Source organism: Benincasa hispida, chromosome 3 (genome assembly GCF_009727055.1).
Source record: "Benincasa hispida cultivar B227 chromosome 3, ASM972705v1, whole genome shotgun sequence".
NCBI classification, from domain to species: Eukaryota; Viridiplantae; Streptophyta; class Magnoliopsida; order Cucurbitales; family Cucurbitaceae; genus Benincasa; species Benincasa hispida.
The window spans coordinates 14,016,699-14,036,613 of record NC_052351.1 but is presented as its reverse complement, the minus strand read 5'-3'; the positions used below and the strand labels follow the sequence as shown (position 1 = coordinate 14,036,613).

Below are 19,915 nucleotides of genomic sequence, written 5' to 3'. Positions count from 1 at the left end.
ATAAATCTAAATAAACACGATTACAAACAATCTAATTGTGATTACAATTATGGCTTATTATGATTAATCTATCAATAAAATGATATTATGATTATACCAATTTTTATTAACACAAGTCTAATGTAATTTAATAATAAGGGTATCACATGTGTAGAGATGGAAATGGAGGTTGGGGAGTGGCAAAAAGGGCAACAAAAAAAGAGAGAGATGTCGTCATTGTCTGAAAACCAGTTGCTAAAGACAGCGAGTCAGTGATGGATGGATAGTGGAGGAGGAGTGCGACTTGCGAGTGCCTTGGTGATGGTCATACGCTGACAGACCAATCACATATCACCATTATTAAATTAAAGATGAATTAAATAAAACTTTTTCGACTTTTATTTTTATTTTTTAAAATCAAGTTTATAGAAATTACTTTCACTTTTATATATATTTATTTATTATCTACAAATTCAAATCAAAATTTAAAATTAAAAGAAATTGTTTTCATTTTTAAAATTTAACTAAGAATTCAATCATTATAATTAGAAAATATAATAAAAAAGAGTCAATATAATAAAAAAGAGTCGGGAATAAATTTAAATTTGTAAAAAATAAAAAAATAAAATAATTACAAATGGGATCTAAGATATCCACGTGTTCATATTCTGATACATGACACGTGTTGGTTGTTGCTCTGCCATCCCTGCCAACCGCAACCAGCTGTCACCCCTCTTCACGCTATAACCGTTTCTTATATACCCTTTTTCATGACACATCGGCCTCCAACTCATTTCTTTTCAAGATTTTTAACTAAAAATAAATTAAAATTTTTCTTTTCTTTTTCCGCAGAGGAAAAAAAATTAAATTACACGTCACTGTCTAATATCTACTTAATTTTTTAGGTTTAGATCCAATAAACCTTTCAATTTTAAAAACAATTTATAATATATTATTGACGTATGCAAAAAAAAAAATTTAGATTAAAAAATTGGTTACATATAAAATTGAACTTTGACTTACTTCTATTTTCAATTTCGTATTTAATAAATTAATTTCTTTAAAAAAAAAAGTCAATACAACATTAAAAAATCATAAAATTTTTAAGGTTATTTTACGAGTATAGTCTTTGAACTTTCAAACTCAAACTTGTTGGATCTACGAATTTTTAAAACTTTCAATCTAAGAAATTTGATAAACTCACAATATTTAAAATATAATTTATTCGTTAGATATAAATTTAATTTTATATCTAACAAAACCTAAGGCCAAAATGAATATAACCTCGTATCATCAACCTCAAAGTTTGAGATTTGATGCCCCATCTATTGTCAAAAATAAAACTCTATACTTTCACAAGTATCTAGACAATTTGTAAATTTGAAGATTTTGAAAGTTTAGAGACAATTTGTAATTTTAAAAGTTTAAGACCAAATAGATGAATAATTTGGAGGCTAAGTTTATAATTTAGACCATTTATTAAATACATAATTAAAAATTTGGAAAACAAATTATACGTCTCTTGAAGTTTAGTAATCTGTTTAGCATAATATATATATATATATATATATCAGAACAAAAAAAAAAAAAAAAGAAAAGAAAAGAAAAAGGAGGATATTAATTGTGAAGGAGGGGCTCACGTGGCCTGTTATCTGGTCTGTCGCTGCTACACGCTACACTGCACAAACAAAAACAACCTTCAGATTACACTTTCACATGGTATGGAGGTTGGCTTAATGCTCCTAAACCAAATCCCCTAATGGACCTTGTCCCCTTCCCAACCCCACATTCCCATCTTCGTTTCTTCTTTCACCATTTTTCCCTTCCCTCACAAATCATAATCTTCAATCAAATCTCTCCACTATATTAACTGTTCCTGTCTTCTACTTTCACAGATCAAAGTATTTTCTGCTGCTGCTGCTGCTGCTGCTAAGCAAATGAATCTAATCAGAATTCTACTGTTAGTATTAAAAAAAAATGAAGATACTCGTCCAAATAATACAATAAATCTATAATCATCGTCCTCTTTATAAACACAGCTAGTTTAAGTAACCAAAAGGGGTAAGAGTCTCCAACTCATAATAGTTGTGATTGGTGGAGTGGAAATGCCTGTAATGTTTCTTTATCCAATATTGGGTTGCTTTATCTTCTTCATGACAAAATTAATACATCCAAAGAGACCTTGGCTTCCTTTTATATCGTGATTCGCATTCGGACGCATTTGGTTTTGCAGGCATGGTTGTCAATGGACTAATCAGCTAGACGGTTGAGCCCACCATTAGTGAAGGCTGAAGTGCGATGGTGGTGATGATGATATGAAATGGACTTCCATTTTGTTTTTTTGGAAGGAAATACTTCCTCATGACAACGCCTCTTTTAACATATGACAAAGTCTCGTGTACCCAACTGCTGGCCTCGACAAAATCCGAGTCCCTATCGTCCCTCGTCTAGTTAGTCAGATATATGATTATCAGGACTTGAAATGCTAAAAAAAGCATCCCCCACATCAGTCCAGCTAATCAATCAGAAATATCAGAAGTTGGAATACTAAAAACATCCCCACGTCAGTCCAGAAGTCACTTCCTTCAAGAAAGGCTGGTAGATATTGGACCACAAGTCTCTGATCCTGTGTCTCCTTTGTCAGCCAACTCGCAGGGGGGTTTTGAAGGAAACACGAACACTGTAGATTCCGCCAATGAAGGCTGAAAGCTAGCAGAATATCTTGCTGAAGTTAAAGTAAATCTGGGCAACTGTAGCATACCTGAGGCCAAAGGAACCAGCTTGTAGCTAAGGACGTGCTCGGATTTAGGGAGTATTGAAATTGTATCATCATGAGAACCAGATATCACAAAACTCTGTACATCTGCTAAAGAAAACTTGATTTCCTGTAATAACTTTGATTGATTTTTAATCTTTATAAAGTAGGTGAATGGTTCTCCGAGGATGGCATAAGGAGGACTCTCCATGCACACAATTAAAGGCGAAAACTCTATATCGACATCTGGAAGCCTCTGCGTGGTTAAGACTGAAGGAATGTTAGAATCATAGTGGTCTTTAGTCCTTGAGTATCTTTTCCACCTAAGTAACACATTTCCTAACCTAAGCTTTGATGGATTTATCTCGGAAGTGACGGTGAAAACCTTCTTAAATTCTTCCCCAGCCATGAGAAGAGCTGGGTCTACAAGGTTACTGCTAGCACTTCTTATGGAACATGACTTTTCTTCAATCCCGTCATTATCTGCTTCAATTGACATGGATATTAGTTCCAAGGGGACCTCGGTGCAATTCCGGGCACTGGTCACCAGTATGCAAGTCTCGTTTAGGGGCAGAGATAATGACTGGTCAGCATGAGGGATTGCTTTAGTCCTTGAAAGCAACAACGGGTCCCGCCGGAAAGGCAGCAAAAAGTGATGACCAATTGTTACAGCAGGCTTGCCGTCAATCTGCAAGCTCCTGTGGACATTGATTTTTTGAGCATTTGGTTCATTGCCAAGTGGAGAATAGCCCAGGGATACATAAAGCATAATGGGCTTAGCTCGATGCCACTTAATTTGCAGTTTGCAGGACCAGGACTCTCCACTTTTTAGAAATGGAACAGAAATCAATCCAAAGGACTGCTTAATCTTCATTTCTTCATCGGAGATCAAATGTGATTCCGTATCATCTCCTGTATAAGAAATGCCAAGAAGCTCAACATGATGGCTATCAGAAACGTGTTCTGCTTCCCTTGGGCTAAACAAACCACCTCCTCGCACATCAACCAGGTTGATCTTCAACTCGCCAGCGTGGATATCAGGACCCTTGGAGATCACAGTTACAGGTACGATGAAAGTCTCTCCAACTAATGCAGGGGTAGAAGCACTTAAAGTAAGATCTACTTCTGGGTCAAGCTCTTCAACCTGGATTGCCTTCAGGCCAGAAAAGGCTAGAGCAGGATCCTTGGTTGGGAGCGTCTCCACATGATCTTCAAACTTCCAAAGAGGTAAATCATCCATTGAAACAGGGCTTTCAGCTCTGCAACATATTGTAAAGTTTGGCCGTATCTTTGCAATAACAGAGGTGCATTCAAGTTTCCCACTTCGATCTGAAGAAAATAAAAACATTAGTATGAACCTCAAAATTTTATAACCATAATACCATCAATACATATACATGCATAGCTAGCTGCCTGCTGACAAATATACATATGTATATCTCTCTCTCTATATGTATATATCAAAAACAGCAATCTACTAACAAAACCATCCTCTTGGACATCGACATTCAGAGGGAAAAAGACTGAAATGATTTGTATATTCAGAATCTAGTAAGATGAGAATATGATAACAATATCACATCTCTAATCATGCCAGGAGAAGCCTATAACACATGTCCAAGATTTCATCCCCGTCCAAATATATGCAGTATTTTGAAACAATTTTGACCCAAATTTATTTTTTTAAAAAATGGAAAAAAAAAAAATGAAAATCATAAACACTTTCCGGAGCCATTATGAACATGATATAGAATCAAAATTCCCCTAGGCTTCATGGGCATACCAGAATCTCACCTCTGTTTTTTGGTATCAAATCAGATACTCTTTGATGTCTGTTTACTATTAAAAAGAAGGGAAAAAAGGCTAATATACTATTGAAATTCCAAGAACTTTTGAGAAAGAAACTAAATTACCAGATTTGATTTGATATGTCATTCGTAGCCATTTATTTGACGAAAGTGCAAGAGAAGAAGCCTGCTCAACTCTGTTATCATGTTGATCACCGTCTATCATAGCAGAAGGAAGTCTTTCAGCATTCATTATGATAAAGTTACACTCTGGTTGGTTAAAGTGAACTTCTAATTGATCAAGTTCAATAGTAAGGGGCAAGTGAGAAAGAAGTGACACAGTAATCAAAGTAGTCATGCCGGGCTTGATTACTTGATCATGAAAAGCAACTGAAGCAAGAAGTACCAATCTAAGAGGGCTCACTAGATCAATTTCAAGATGTACAGGATTGTCTCCCGTTACTTTGAGCTCTTTGCCATGTTCAACTGAGCCCAATACTGATTTTTCATGAACAAGATCAAATATTTCGTTGTGGATTTTTTCCCTCTGTTCTAGAGTTGCAGGGCCCACTGGGCAGCAATCTTGGGATCTGAGAGACAGCATATTAACATCAGATGATATGGGAAGTGCAGCCATTTCAAGAGAATACTCCAAATAATCTTTCACAATACCACGTTTCCTAGACAACTCTCGCAGGTAACCAAGGACTTCCCACAACAAAGTGGCCCATCCCTCTCTCCTATATAAACTTGCAACATTGTCAAAATGTTTTTTTGCATCTTCTAAATCATCCATCGCATAATGCTCTTTAGCTATCTGGAATGCAAAAAAGGAGCTCGTTCTCTGGGCTTTGGCATGACTGTACGACTCATAAGCTTTTTGGAGAAGAGTAATCATCTTCAAGGGATCTTGATGTTTTTTTTCTTCGGCAATGATATTATTCAAAAACTCTTTATCGGTAACACTGCATGTACGAGACATGTTAAAGTTTGGATATAACAATTATATATAAAAGAGGAATTGAGAATTTAGTTTTCAATACTCACGCTTGTATAACCATCACATCAACTTGTTCAAGTAACCTAGAATACTGGCCCACATATATTGATGGCACCAAAGGCTCGGTAGTTTTTTCCAATTCATCCGCATTAATATACATTGACGACATCAACTCAAAAGACGATCTCTTCTTCTTCAGGTAATTAGCAGCTAACTGTTTCAAGTGTAAATTTCTAGATCAAATACATTACCTTCCCAACTTGATTAAAGTTCACACAAATATTTATAGCTTACTTAGATTGCATGTTATAAAAAAAAAAAAAAAGATTAGATATGTTTTGGTATTAACCAATGCTATTCTAAATAAGTCACCTAGAAATGTGGTATTTTCAAGGCATCAAAAAGACAATACCCTGAATGCTCTAGGCTATCAAGAATACTGATGGGTATACGATTATTTATCTATTGAGACAAGCAATGCTCTAATAGCATAACTAAGTAAAAGAGGCATCACTTTTACAGAATGACAACAATCGGAAAGAAAGAAGGTGTAAGAGGTGGGGAGTCTTATGCATTTCAATGCTTTTCTTCCTTCTTTTTTTTTAAAAAAAAATTTATATATACACTTTTTCATGGGATCTTTTAAACAATCCTTAATAGTAATGGAAGACCCAGTATCGCAAATCTAATAAAACCCCAAGACAAATCTGATAGACCCCCAATAATTAGAAGATATGAAAAGAAGACAAAAAAGAAGAATGAAGATAAGGGCCTAAATGTAATTGAGAAAAAAGAATCAAAGTAGTTACAAGGACCAACAAATCTGTAAAATGGTTAGTGGTGGAAAGTTGTTAGAGGAGAGAGAGTGAGGTAACAAATAGTATATGAGTAGAGAATTTGAGGGGAAAGGGGTATCGAAAATCTATTTTGTAGCTGAGGGCTGTATCGAGGGGGAGGAAATTTCAACCTTCCTAGGCTATGAGAGCCTAAATAGTTGATAAATAATATAGAACGTATCAAAATCATATTGGAACCTTATATTGTTGAGTTAAGAACATTTGCTGACAGATATAGTCTTGAACAGCCTACATTGGTGGTGTGTGGTGGGGGGGGGGGGGGGGGGGGGGAGGAGGGGGGTGTTAAGAACTTTTGGTGCTTGTCTAATGTAATTCCAATAATCACAGGAATGAATTGTTTGATTTTTCATAAACTTTAAGCTGACCAATATAGTCTGACATGTCTACATTCAGGCAAAGATTACATAAAGAAAACAAATTGGAAGAACTACAAGTAGCAACTTTCTTGAGTCTCCAAGAAGCAACCTACAGATACTTATTCTGAATCTCAAAAAATATTCTCATTTCAGATTGGCTCTTAAAGATTCAGTGATGACTTTTTGAAACTGAATTGACAGCAGTGCGAACGGACAGGAAAGTGATTAGCTTTAAATGGCTTTAACGGGCATAAGAGGCAGAACTTCTTGGGCACCATGTTTATTGTTATAAAATTATTTTAGAAGTGCTTCTCAAAATCAAAAAGAAAAATATTGAACAAAATTATGAGGCAAGAAACGAGGTAACAATCATTCCATTAAGATAACAACTTAATGCATAAAGGTTACTGGAAGTAGAAATATAAAGGAGGGATTATACCTGATAGTAATAAGCGGGATAAAACTCCCATTCCGTTAAAGGCTTGTTTCCAGTGCCTAGACCCATTGATGGGATGGTAAGACTCATTGCTGAGCTTGTCTCTAGCAACTCTGCGAATACCAAGTATTGTCTACTCATCCATTCCCAGTGAAGAAACTCTGTATCTGGCTCTCCAACTAGCCTACTGTACAAGGTAATGTGTTGGCGGAACCATGTCACTGCTTCAGTGACCTTTCCACTATGCAATAACAAGGTTGATATCTTAAAGTGTAACTGCTCTGCAATGGTTTTAACCTCAACCAACCGCTGAATTGATAGTGACCTTGATGGTATCCCTGAAATCTGCACAGAATAAGCAATGTTTAATGGTGGAAATAGACAATGAGTAACCCCTCCATCCCTCTCAAAATACAGATACTATGCGTACGGCAACAAGAGTCATTCAAAGAAGTTGAGTTGCATCCGATTAACATATCTATAGCAATAACTGAGGTGTAATCTACTCAAAATTAGAATCTTAACCTCCCATGAATTTTCCAATTACAAATCTTGTCAATTCAGTAATAGTCTTTGTGGAATTACCCAAGGTACCAATAAAGTAGTCAAATTCCACAGTTTTTTTTTTCTCCAATGACAAATCAAGCTTACATTGAGCAAAATTATACAAGGGAATACTAAAAACAAAACAGCCCTACAAGAGGATAATGATGTATCTTATATTTGGTTTATAGTTTGGTCTTTTGAGTTTTTACCTTAGTTTTATGTCTTTTATGTCATTTAAATAATCTGTAAACCAGTTACCTTAATAACCAGTTAAATTAGTTAATCGTTTAGGTTGTAATCCATGCCTATAAATAGGGGCTGGATCCTTCATTTGAAAGTGAATAATATACTTGTTTCTTTAAATTCCCTTTGGTTTTTACACCAAATTGGTATCAGAGACAGAAGATCTGAATCTGATGGCGGGCAAGAAGCCTACGAATGGCAGCAACCCCAAAACTTCAGAAAAAGAAGCAGCTCCATCTGCTGCCCTATCACCAAGGGCTTTGACAAGACACGTGCAGTCCGTTGAAGAATCCATTGATGGTATTCACCGGCTTTTGGAGAGAATGTCAGTTTGTATGGAAGAAATTGCTACTAGTGTGGCATCGATTCAGCAGCCTAGATTGCAAGAAAATCAACCAAGAAACATGGACCGACCTCAAGATCACCAGAATATTGACATTCAACGACAGGTTGATCCCAGAAATGTTCAAGAACTACCAGTAGTTATCCAAGAAAGACCAAGAACACAAGCATACCACCAGAGATATACTACCAAAACAGTGATTCATCGGGCGAAGAAGAAGAAAACATGGAAACGCAGACGGGATGTTGGAGAGCCGGGGCTCATCATCATCAACAACATCATCCTCCAGGGGAAATAAGTGAATACAGAGTCAAATTGGACATCCCAACCTTCGATGGTAAACAAAATATAGAAGTGTTTTCGGAGTGGTTGAAAAACGTGGAAGGATTTTTCAAGTATGCGAATACCCAAAATCATAAGAAGGTTCAATTAGTGGCCCTCAAATTTCGTGGGGGAGCATCGGCCTAGTGGGAACAAGTTGAAGTAAACCGATTTAGGAGTGTTAAAAACCCCATCACAAGCTGGGAAAGGCTGAAGCGTATGATGAAAGAGAGATTTCTGCCAAACAACGATGAACAAATTCTCTCTAATCAGTACTAAAACCTCAAACAAGGAAGAAGGACAGTGGCTGAATACACTGAAGAATTCCACCGATTGGGTGCGAACTAACCTAATAGAGAGTGAACATCACTTGATCGCTAAATTCGTAGGTGGCCTACACACGGAGATTCGAGACAAGGTAAAGCTCCAACCCTTGGGATTTCTCACTGATGTGATTTCTTTGGCAGAAACCATCGAAGAGATGAATGAAAATCAATCCAAAAGATTTGGTAGAAGAAATCAGTGGGAGACCTCATCAAGCACTTCAAGAAAAGTGGTCACGATTGCATCCAAGAACCAGGATCCAAATATTCAAGAACACATAATCAAGAATCAAGAAACTCTCAAAGAAAAGCACAAAGAGTCAGCTACTGAGAATACAACAAAAAAAAGACAGCCAATCCATGCGGCAGATCCACTCTTGGTAAGTGTTTTCTATGTGGGTAAGACAGGACATCTATCTCATAATTGCCCAGAAAGAAGGACGGTGGCCATGGTAGATGAAGAGAATGATCAAGAACAAGAACCTAAGGAAGAAACAGAGAAAAGAATTGATCTTTTGGAACCAGACAGTGGCAATCCACTCACTTGCGTTGTTCAACGGATTTTACTCACCCCAAAGACTGATCAAAGCACACAACGTCACTCATTATTTAAAACTAGATGCACGGTAAAAGGAAAAATCTGCAACATGATCATAGATAGTAGCAGCTCTGAAAATATAGTCTCCAAGAAGCTTGTACAAGCCCTCAACCTCAAAGTAGAGCCTCATCCAACCCCATACAAGGTCAGTTGGATCAAAAAAGGAGGAGAAGCTCAAGTAACCGAGACTTGTACAGTTCATTTTTCCATTGGCAACAACTATAAAGACCAAATCGTGTGTGATGTTATTGAGATGGACGCTTGTCATATCCTTTTTGGGACGTCCTTGGCAATAGGATATGCAAGCTACTCACAAAGGACGCGACAACACTTATGAGTTCTCTTGGCATAGGAGAAAAATAGTCCTCTTACCAATTACCAAGACTCAAGAATCTTCGAAAGATACAAAGGGCAGCTTTTCAGCATCCTAAATGGCAACCAATTCCTTAGGCAACGTGAGGAGATGATGTGGGGATTAGTTGTGAAAGGAGAATCACAATCCCACTAGAACAAACAATTGCCGGAGCCAATTCAAGAACTATTCCAACAGTTTCCAAACATCATACAAGCTCCCACGGGACTTCCCCCACTTCGTGATATCCATCATCAAATCGACTTTGTTCCAAGAGCTCCACTTCCAAACCTTCCACATTACAAAATGAGCCCCCATGATTACAAAATTTTACATGATCATATCCAAGATCTGTTAGCAAAAGGATGCATTCAGCCAAGCATCAGTCCTTGTGCTGTTCCAGCACTCCTAACACCAAAAAAAGATGGCAGTTGGCATATGTGTGTAGATAGCAGAGCCATCAATCGAATCATCATAAAATACGGGTTCCCCATTCCTCGGATTGGTGATCTTTTGGACCAACTAGGAGGAGCACACATTTTTTCTAAACTTGACCTTCACAGTGGCTACACCAAATTTGGATCAAACCAGGGGACGAATGGAAAACTAGCTTCAAGACGAATGAAGGCCTATTTGAATGGCTTGTCATGCCCTTTGGCCTCTCAACCGCACCCAGCATGTTTATGCGGCTTATGAATAAGGTTTTTCTTCCACTTCTTAACAAGTTTGTGGTAATTTATTTTGATGATATTCCTGTATTTAGTACTACCAATGAGGAACATATCAAACACTCACATACTGTTCTATTTATTTGTCCAAAAATCAGCTCCACATAAACACAAAAAAGTATGCTTTTTTAACCACTGAAATTTCTTTTCTTGGGTTCATAATCTGGCACAATGAGATCAAAGTAGATCCTAGAAAGGTAGAAGCAATATCAAATTGGCCAACTCCAACAAACATAAAGCAAATACAATCATTCTTAGGCCTAGCTTCTTTTTATAGAAAGTCTATTAGAAATTTTAGTACCATAACCTCCCCTCTTATCGATTGCCTCTGAAAGAATAACTTCCAGTGGACTCAAGAACAAGACAATAGTTTCCACACCATCAAGGATAAACTATGTAATAGTCCTGCTTTAAAATTACCTGATTTTACCTTACCTTTTCAAGTGGCAGTCGATGCTTGTGGGGTGGGTATTGGAGCAGTGTTACCTCAAAACAATCACCCAATTGAATTTTTTAGCGAGAAACTCACCCCAGCCAAACAAAATTGGAGCACTTATGTGCAGGAATTTTATGCATTAGTTAGAGCACTTAAGCAGTGGGAACACTACCTACTGTATAAAGAATTTATCCTCCTTACTGACCACTTCTCTTTGAAGTATTTACACTCTCAAAATCAAGTTAACAGGATGCATGCTCGATGGCTAGCATTTCTACAAAGATTTGATTTCGTGATTAAGCACCAAGCGGGTAAAGACAACAAAGTTGCTGATGCCCTCAGTAGAAAAGGAGAACTATTAACGGTTTTGGCTGGACAGGTCACTACTTTTCATCACTTTCGAGACCTCTACCCAACCGACAGTGATTTTGGTACAATCTGGTATAATTGCTCTAACAATATTAACACTAGTTATTTCCATATCTTTGATAACTTCTTATTCAAAGGTGATTGTTTATGTATTCCTCACACATCGGAGAAGCACTCATTAAAGGCCTACACTGTGGCGGTCTAGCAGGCCACTTTGAATTACCAAAACCTTTGAACTACTTTCTTCTCAATTTTATTAGCCCCAACTTAGAAAAGACGTTCATAATTTTGTTAAACGATGTTTTATCTACCAAAGCCAAAAGGACTTCCACCAATGCAGGCTTATATACTCCACTCCCAACCCCAACTTCTACATGGGAGGACCTTTCAATGGATTTCGTCCTTGGTCTTCCAAAAACCCAGAATGGATATGAATCTGTAATGGTTGTTGTGGACAGGTTTAGTAAGATGGTCCATTTCCTTGTAAAAAATCACATGATGTTGTTTATATTGCTAATCTTTTCTTCAGGGAAGTAGTCTCTCCATGACATTCCAAAAACAATATTTTCCGACAAAGACGTCAAATTTCTCGGCCACTTCTGGAAAACTAGGAAGTTCCATACCTCACTCAAATATAGTACAACAAGTCATCCACAAATGAACGGACAAACGGAAGTTACAAATCAATCTTTGGAAAATTTAATACGGTGTTTGAGCGGCGAACATCCAAAACAATGGAACCTAGTACTTGCCCAATTTGAATTCGCATTTAACTTCATGAAGAACATATCAATAAGGAAGTGTCCCTTTGAAATTGTTTATACTAAACTCTCCTCTTTAACAGTAGATCTTGCTCAACTTCCTTCTTCTTTTGAAGCTAACGGCAATGCTGAGGAGATGGCAGAAAAGATTGTTTGCCTGCACCAAGATGTCCAAGCTAACATTGAACATGCCAATTCATCTTACAAAAAAGCTACTGATCAACACAGAAGATTACAACAATTCAGTGAAGGTGACTTAGTGATGATCCATCTTCGCAAAAGCAGATTTCCAACAGGGACATACAATAAACCGAAGAACACGAAGCTTGGACCCTTCAAAATTCTTCGAGCATATGGAGCCTGTGCCTATCACTTGGACCTTCCTTCAGATCTTCACATCAATCTTATTTTTAACGTAGTAGACCTTCACCCCTACAATGCTCCTGATAGTTTTCAGCTGTCCACATAATGTCGAGGGCGAAATTTGTTCTTCGGGGGATGGAATATGACACATCTTATATTTGGTTGTTGTTTAGCCTTTAAGTTTTTACCTTAGTTTTGTCTTTTATGTCTTTTAAATAATCTATAAACCGGTTATCTTAATAACCGGTTAAATTAGTTAGTTAATAGTTTAGGTTGTAATCCATGTCTATAAATAGGGGTTGAATTCTTCATTTGAAAGTGAACAATATACTTGTTTCTTTAAACTCCCTTTGGTTTTCACACCAGATAAGACCTAACTAATAATTTAAAAAGAGAGAGAGAGAGAGAGAGAGAAAAGTATAAAATTGTAACCAGAGAGACCAAGGCCCACGAAAAAGAAGCCCAACTTTTATGTCCTTCGCATATCTTTTAACCCTCTAAAAATTCTATTATTCCTCTCAAGCTAGATACCCCGTTAAAATAAATAAATAAATGAACATTCATGTCTCCCAAAGGAGTTTACCCTTATCTCGAAAAAAGGATTCGAAATAGCTTCCTCTATCATGGAACAATAGACTTTATAATGAACCAATCAGACCCCAAAAGAAGCCCAACTCTAGTCCCAATTGCCCAACAAACTGACTGCCTCAAAAAATATAATCAAGATACTCTCATGCTTGCCTACATGACGCATACTACAAACCCAACAATAAGGTAGAATGTTTCCAGATACAATACAGACTAAGGTGTTAACTTTCCCATAAGAACTTGCCACAAAGAAATTGGCATTTTTGGTGCGAGAGAGGAGAAATTAAAGACACTGAGAAAGGGAGAAGAAGGGTCACATAACAAGTGGAAAAAGAACGGGATAAAAAACCCTTGAAGGATTAAGGTTCTAAAGACACATGTCCCTCCTCCCAAGACTCAAATGAATATTGCCTACAGGCCAAGGAAGAGTAATTGCCTTTGTTGTGTCTCTTTATCTAACAGAAGTTATAGAGGCTCAAAGTGATATAGAAATAGAAGAGAGTCCATCAGATATGAACAAGAACAAAAGAAATGTCGTCTCTGCTCACAAATGTGGTACGATTAAGGGAACACAGCACAAAGGGATTTATATTCCACCCAACAATCCTCTCAAAAGTAGACATCCATTATGTTCCTTACTAACTCATCTGTCCAATAGGTGCTACCACAAGTTTCCAAGATTGCATGTTAAGTTCTTTATCTAACAGGTTATCCACGATTAGGTTAAGATTAGATCGACTCTCAAGAAAGTGTCTTGTGGTAATAGGCCCATTTTGTTACATCCTCTGTCGGCAGGCAAAGGAAGACCTGGATCATATCCTTTGGAGTTATCCTGTGTGCACTTTGTGTGGAGTTATTTTTTGGATGTGTTTGGTTTAAAGTTAGCCAATCATAGAGATTTGTTTGGGATGATTGAAGAGTTCTTTCTGTATCCACCATTGGAGGAGGAGGGTTGTTTCTTGTGGTTTGTTAGGATGTGTGCTTTACTATCAGATATGTGGAAGGAGAGGAACAATAGAGTAGTTAGAGGGTTGGAAAGGGATCCAAGTGATGCCTGATCTCCTATTAGATTCTATGTTTTTCTTTGGGGTTTAGTGACAAAGGCTTTTTGTAATTACTCGATAGGTCTTATTTTATAGAATTGGAGTCTTTTCTTTAGTTCCTTTCCTTTTTCTAGGCTTATGTTTTTGCATGCTCGTGGGTTCTTTCATTTTTTTCTTCTCAAAAGTAGTTTTTTTTCCTTTAAAAAAAAAAAAAAGTTTCCAAGATTGCTAATTGTAGTTGAAGTTCTATTGCAGCCAAGGAAAAGCAAGAACAAGGAAATACTAGATCTGATGTACTACTTAACTAAGATTTAAGAAAATAAAGCATAAAAAATGAAAAGAAAAAGAAAAAAGAAAAAAGTATATGACAATAATAACCCGAAAGAAAGCATCTCTCAACGAGCATCAGTGAAAGAAAAGGGAAGTTAACGACGTAAATGATCGTATACCTCCCACAACTTGTTGTAAGCATCCTCATAAAACCGTAGAGCTTCAATCCAGTCACTTAGGAACTCTGCATAAACGGCAGCCTAGCACAGGATGGCATTAAAAAAAATCAAGTCCAATCCAACAACTCAAAGAACATTATATGCAATCATAGAATTTCTGTATACGGTGCAATAGGGAAAAGAAATGAGGTGCTGTTGCCAACTTGTGGGTAAAAAATTGCCAAACTCGCACCTTCCTGATGTTAGAGTACATTGTACTAAATAGAGTCTTATTCTTTTATCACAATTCTTTTTTTAACACGTGAAACACTTGAGAAAGCCTAAAATGGTAAATCTTTGAAGAAAGTCTATTTTCTAAGAATTTTTAGGGTGCATTGTTTATCATCAAGACCCTCTTCAGATATGTCTCGTCCTTAATATTGGCAGAGGTGACTGAATAATGTTGTCATGGATCAGAGCCAGTCAAATTGCCATTCTCAAGTAAAAATCCGTCTAATAGAAATAAATTGTTAAATATACTTTATGAATCATCTAAAAGGTTTGCTTACTGAGAGAGGAGAACTTACTTTAAAGCAATACCGAATATTCAACTCAGTGTAATTGTAAGTCCTCTTTTCAATACGTGTTTTCACCTTCCTTCCTTCATCTTTATAGTATGTAGTTGCTAGTTCTGAGAAGAAGTTCCGTAACCTGCGCAGGGGTGTTACAGATAATAATAATAATGACGAAGTTGCTACTTTTCAAGGAAAGAAAAGGTAAATGAAATACCTGTGAAGGGATTGCATGAGTTCCGAAGCATCGTTAGGTTTAACAAAGACGACATATTTTGAGTCCACTTCAGCACGTTTGCGTAAAGCAATCATTCGATCCTCGTTGATATCATCTGCAGTGGAAACCTTAAATGTATACATAATACAAATGGAAAGAAGTAACAAACGCTTCCATCAGGGGTTCCTACCAAAATTAACAAAGGAGAAGAAAAAAGGAACAGCCGTGGAGATTGAGTATACCTTTGGAATCGGAATGGACAATAATGACAACTAGTTTGATGTTCCTGGTACGAGTCACAGCTCTGCAAATCAAATGCAATTTATTTCAGATAAATTTACTATAACAATTAACAGAGAACAGCGAGAGGTGATAAGGAAGTACTTAAGGTGATCGAGATCGGAGCAGAGCTGAAGCCACTGGGCAGGATCGCCGGAAACATGATGAGAGGGGAAAAGAGCAGCAACAACAGCAGGAACCTTGGTCCGATGCTTAAGAAGCCAATCCCTCTTGAAGATACCGGGAGGGGGAGTGGAAAGAGGAGGTTCAGAGGGGTCTTTGGGGGAAGGAGGGAGAAGAAAGGAGATCTTGGAGAGGTCGGGGAAGGCGAGGGTGTGGATCGGAGGCTGGTCGGAGAGGAGGTGAGTGGAGATGGTGGGGTGAAGGTCGGGGCATCCGACGAGGGAAATCAGCCTCACGGGTGGAGTCTGAAGCTCTTCCGGATAATTCTGCATTCTTCTTCTTCTTCAAAGGAGTTCTTTGGGAGTTCTGGTATGGAGAGAGATGGCGGATCTAGCACTGTTGCGCCATTGTTGTGGAATTGACGAACTCACGAGTGAACGCTCAAATTGGAGACCGTCAGATGTTAATTAAGTGCCGTCGTGCCGATTCGCCTTTAAAAAAATTAATAATAGTAAATCATTAATTATAATATATATGGTTATTTTCGAATTGACTTATTTATAAATATAATAAATATTTAGGAGCCAAGGAAAACATTTATTTATGTTTTTTAAAAACATTTTTACTCTTAAATTTAGGAGCTAAACCTCATATTTAATGCTAGTTTTTTAGAAAAAAATAGGAGGATTCGACCTAGGGACCTCATAGTATATATATGTGTGTGTTGAGTTATGTTTGCTATAGATATTTAATGTTGGTTTGGACTTTGGAGTAACACAAATAAGTTCAATAATTACAGCTAATGTTAGTTGGTGTCTGGTCTAAAAGATGTTTGTATTAGCATTTTCTCTTATATCTATTGGTAAAATTTATATAGGGACATTATATGTACAAATCTAATAAAAAGTATCTATAAGTGAAAAAGTATTTATAACTTCATAAATTAATTAATTTAATACATTACAATTGTTTTGGGCAAGTTTTCATATTTTGAAATCGATCCATGATAACTTTAGTATCTATCTTGTCAAATAAATCCTTTTCAATATAGGCTATAAGACAATTACTTATCCATTGATCTCCCATTTGATTACCAAATCAAGTCTTCACAATATGTATAGTAGAAAATGTTATCTCTACGATAGTTGTAGCAACAGGTAAAATCAATGCCAATATGAGTAATTTGTAAGCTAATAGACACAGCTTGTCTTTATTTGTTAGAACCATTTTTACTACAAGATCACATATGTTTTTTAGCTCAACAAAATCAATATTTGAACGCATATCGATAATATAATCTTGAAGTTGATCCTCGAACATAGAGAGCTCAATAATTGAAAAATATCTTGGGTAAAATTGAGCAAGTTGTCTAAGCTTTTTTCTATCAAAATAAACAAATGAATTATTCGGATTTAGACATGTCACACAAAGAAGCAAATCAGTATTTGTTTCAATAAAACAATTATCCAACTCTTGAAGTTACATATCAATGACAACACATAAAACTTCAACACGATAATGATGTAAATTTGTAGTGATTGAGATTTTCGCCTTTGTCATCCTCGAATTAGAAATAGGTAATTCATTTTAAGGGCTTCAATATCATGACTATGATAGAAAGTCTACTAACAAAATAGTCACCTCCTGACTCTTCACTTACTTCTGATTTTAATAGATAACAACATAAACAAAATGCATCATCTTTTGAAATGTCAACTCTAACCAATTATAATATTCACTAAATCAAGTTGGATTAAAATGTCTTGACTTTGTACCAAATTTCTTAAGTGGAAAAGTATGATTTCGAGGCTGACAATGATCTTAATATTATAACTATAATCATAAATTTTGGTTCTTAGACTAGGATCTGCGAGTAGGTCTCATAGATTGATTTATGTATAAGATTGATAAGAATCCAAAACATTTTTATTTTTTGAAGATGATACCTTTACAATCTATATTGTTGTTTTTCTTTTATAATATCTCTCCATATTAATTTTAATTACTTACAAAAGTATTAATAATAAGAATATTACATTCCATTGTATGGATTTAAAAACATAAAAACTTAAGTCTAAGAATATTTTAAAACTTATTTGTCGAGTTCGTATATACAAACAAATGATAATAAATAATCCTCTAGCTTGAACTTTGAAATTAATTTTAAAAATTTATATGAGTAGTGTGAATGTAAAAGTAACATGAAGACAAATGAAAATATATAAAGTGTAATGTGAATATAAAAATTATGTAAAAAAATTAACGATACATTATTAATAGAATATTCTTGAGAGTTAAAGATTGAAAAATGAATTCCAAAAATTAAAAAAAATCTAAACTGTCAAGTTTTGTTGGCATTAAAAAAATATTGTTTGATTATATATTTATAAAATAAAAAATGGCACGTTGTTTGACCATGTTCCATTTATTAAGATTTATATGAGTAGGCTTCAAACTCTCTGGCCTCACCAAACAAACAGCAGCCGACGTCAAGTCAGCGCTAATCTTATTNTATATTACTTTATAATTTATATTAAAAATACAAAAGATGAATAAATTGACGTGGAGGAGACACATGCTCCCTGACCCCGTTTATCTGCCCTTGCTTATATCTTGGTCAATAACTAGTGCATTTGACTTGTTTTAAGTTTTATTTGTGTTCTTAAATTTTGTAAAATAATATACTTTTTGTCAATTAGTTTTTCAATAACATGTTTTTTTAGGCTCCAGTTGGTAACTATTTTGTTTTATGTTTTTGTTTTTGAAAATTAAGCTTATTGACACCACTTCCACCTCCAAATTTCTTCCTTTGTTATCTACTTTTCACCGATGGTTTAAAAAACCAAGTCAAAATTTAAGAACTAAAAAAAGTACCTCTCAAAAAGTTATTTTTGTTTTTGGAATTGACTAAGAATTCAACCATTGTACTTAAGAAAGATGCAAATCATTGTAAGAAATGTTGATGAAATAGACTTAATTTTCAAAAAACCAAAATAAAAAATCAAATAGTTACCAACATGACCTTAGTTACTAAGTTTAAAATATGCATATTTAGTCTAACTTGTAAAAGAGAAAATTATTTTTGGACTATTTTGTCCAAATTCTTATTATATAATAGAAAAATTGTTAAAAATGGAAAAATAGGGAAACTATTTACATAGTATGGCAAAAAAAAATTGTCCAAAAGGAAACAGGGAAACTTTTTTTTTAAAAAAAAAAAATCCAAAACTACCTTTACATATTTGAAAATTATTTCACGTTTTCCTTCTTCTTCTTCTCCTTCCTTAACCACTATTGTCGTATGTCGTCCCTTAACAAGAAACAAAATTATCAAAACTTCCTCACTGATTCAATTTCGATAACTTCAACTACACTAAGATCATTCTCTTCTTCTTCTTCTTCTTCTTATCGTCCTCACTATTTCAATTTTGAAAACTTCAGTGATAATTCTGCAACTTCGACTTCTATTTAGTATTCTGGAGTTAATTGATCTGATCGTCGATTTTAATTCATTTTCTTCTTATTGATTTTATTCCTTTTCATCGCTATGACATTGCCACATAGCTAACCGTTTTTCAATCACAGGTACACTTCTTCTTCTTCTTCTTCTTCTTTGATCCAAAAAATAGAATTCACCTCTCTAAAAAATCGAAATGAGAAATAGTGAGGAAGAGAAGATTATATGGTTTCATATCTCAAATATACAATGATAGAACTCTATTGTTGTCTATCTCAAATAGACAGGGATAGTATTCTATTTTTGTCTTTCTCAATTCAAAGTTATCAATAATAGATAAACAAGTATATATTGATGTTAAAGTTTTTCAATAGTTGCTATAGTTTCTAAGATAGATAGTGATAGTAGAACAAGATAATGAACATAACATAACACTATCTACCAACAACAAAAAAATATAGAGTGCAAACCATATAGAAACTAATGTTATTATTTATCATTGAAGTCTACTACTATCCATCTCAGATAGATACTAAGTTTTTCTATAGTTGCTAAAGTTCTTAAGATGTATAGTGATAGTAGTTTATCACCATCTATCAATAAATAGACTTAAATAGGCAACCATGTAAGAACAAGTACATTATTAAATAAGCAT

At 35.5% G+C, this 19,915-nt stretch overlaps 1 protein-coding gene across 2 annotated transcripts; it reads right to left on the bottom strand.

Annotated features, from left to right (window-relative positions):
• Positions 1-1,822: 1,822 nt before the first annotated feature.
• Positions 1,823-16,285, bottom strand: LOC120073116 (trafficking protein particle complex subunit 11). Of its 2 annotated transcripts, none has more exons than XM_039025740.1 (9): positions 15,786-16,285; positions 15,644-15,705; positions 15,402-15,516; positions 15,200-15,323; positions 14,634-14,714; positions 7,174-7,515; positions 5,569-5,735; positions 4,648-5,486; positions 1,823-4,063 (listed from the first exon to the last, which is right to left on the bottom strand). In XM_039025740.1, the coding sequence occupies exons 1-9, from the start codon at positions 16,133-16,135 to the stop codon at positions 2,565-2,567; spliced, it is 3,579 nt and encodes a 1,192-aa protein (XP_038881668.1). In that variant the 5' UTR covers positions 16,136-16,285; the 3' UTR covers positions 1,823-2,564. The 2 variants fall into 2 exon arrangements, with proteins under 2 accessions (XP_038881668.1, XP_038881669.1); XM_039025741.1 differs by having other exon boundaries at positions 15,402-15,529; positions 15,786-15,849.
• Between the last annotated feature and the right edge of the window lie 3,630 nt (positions 16,286-19,915).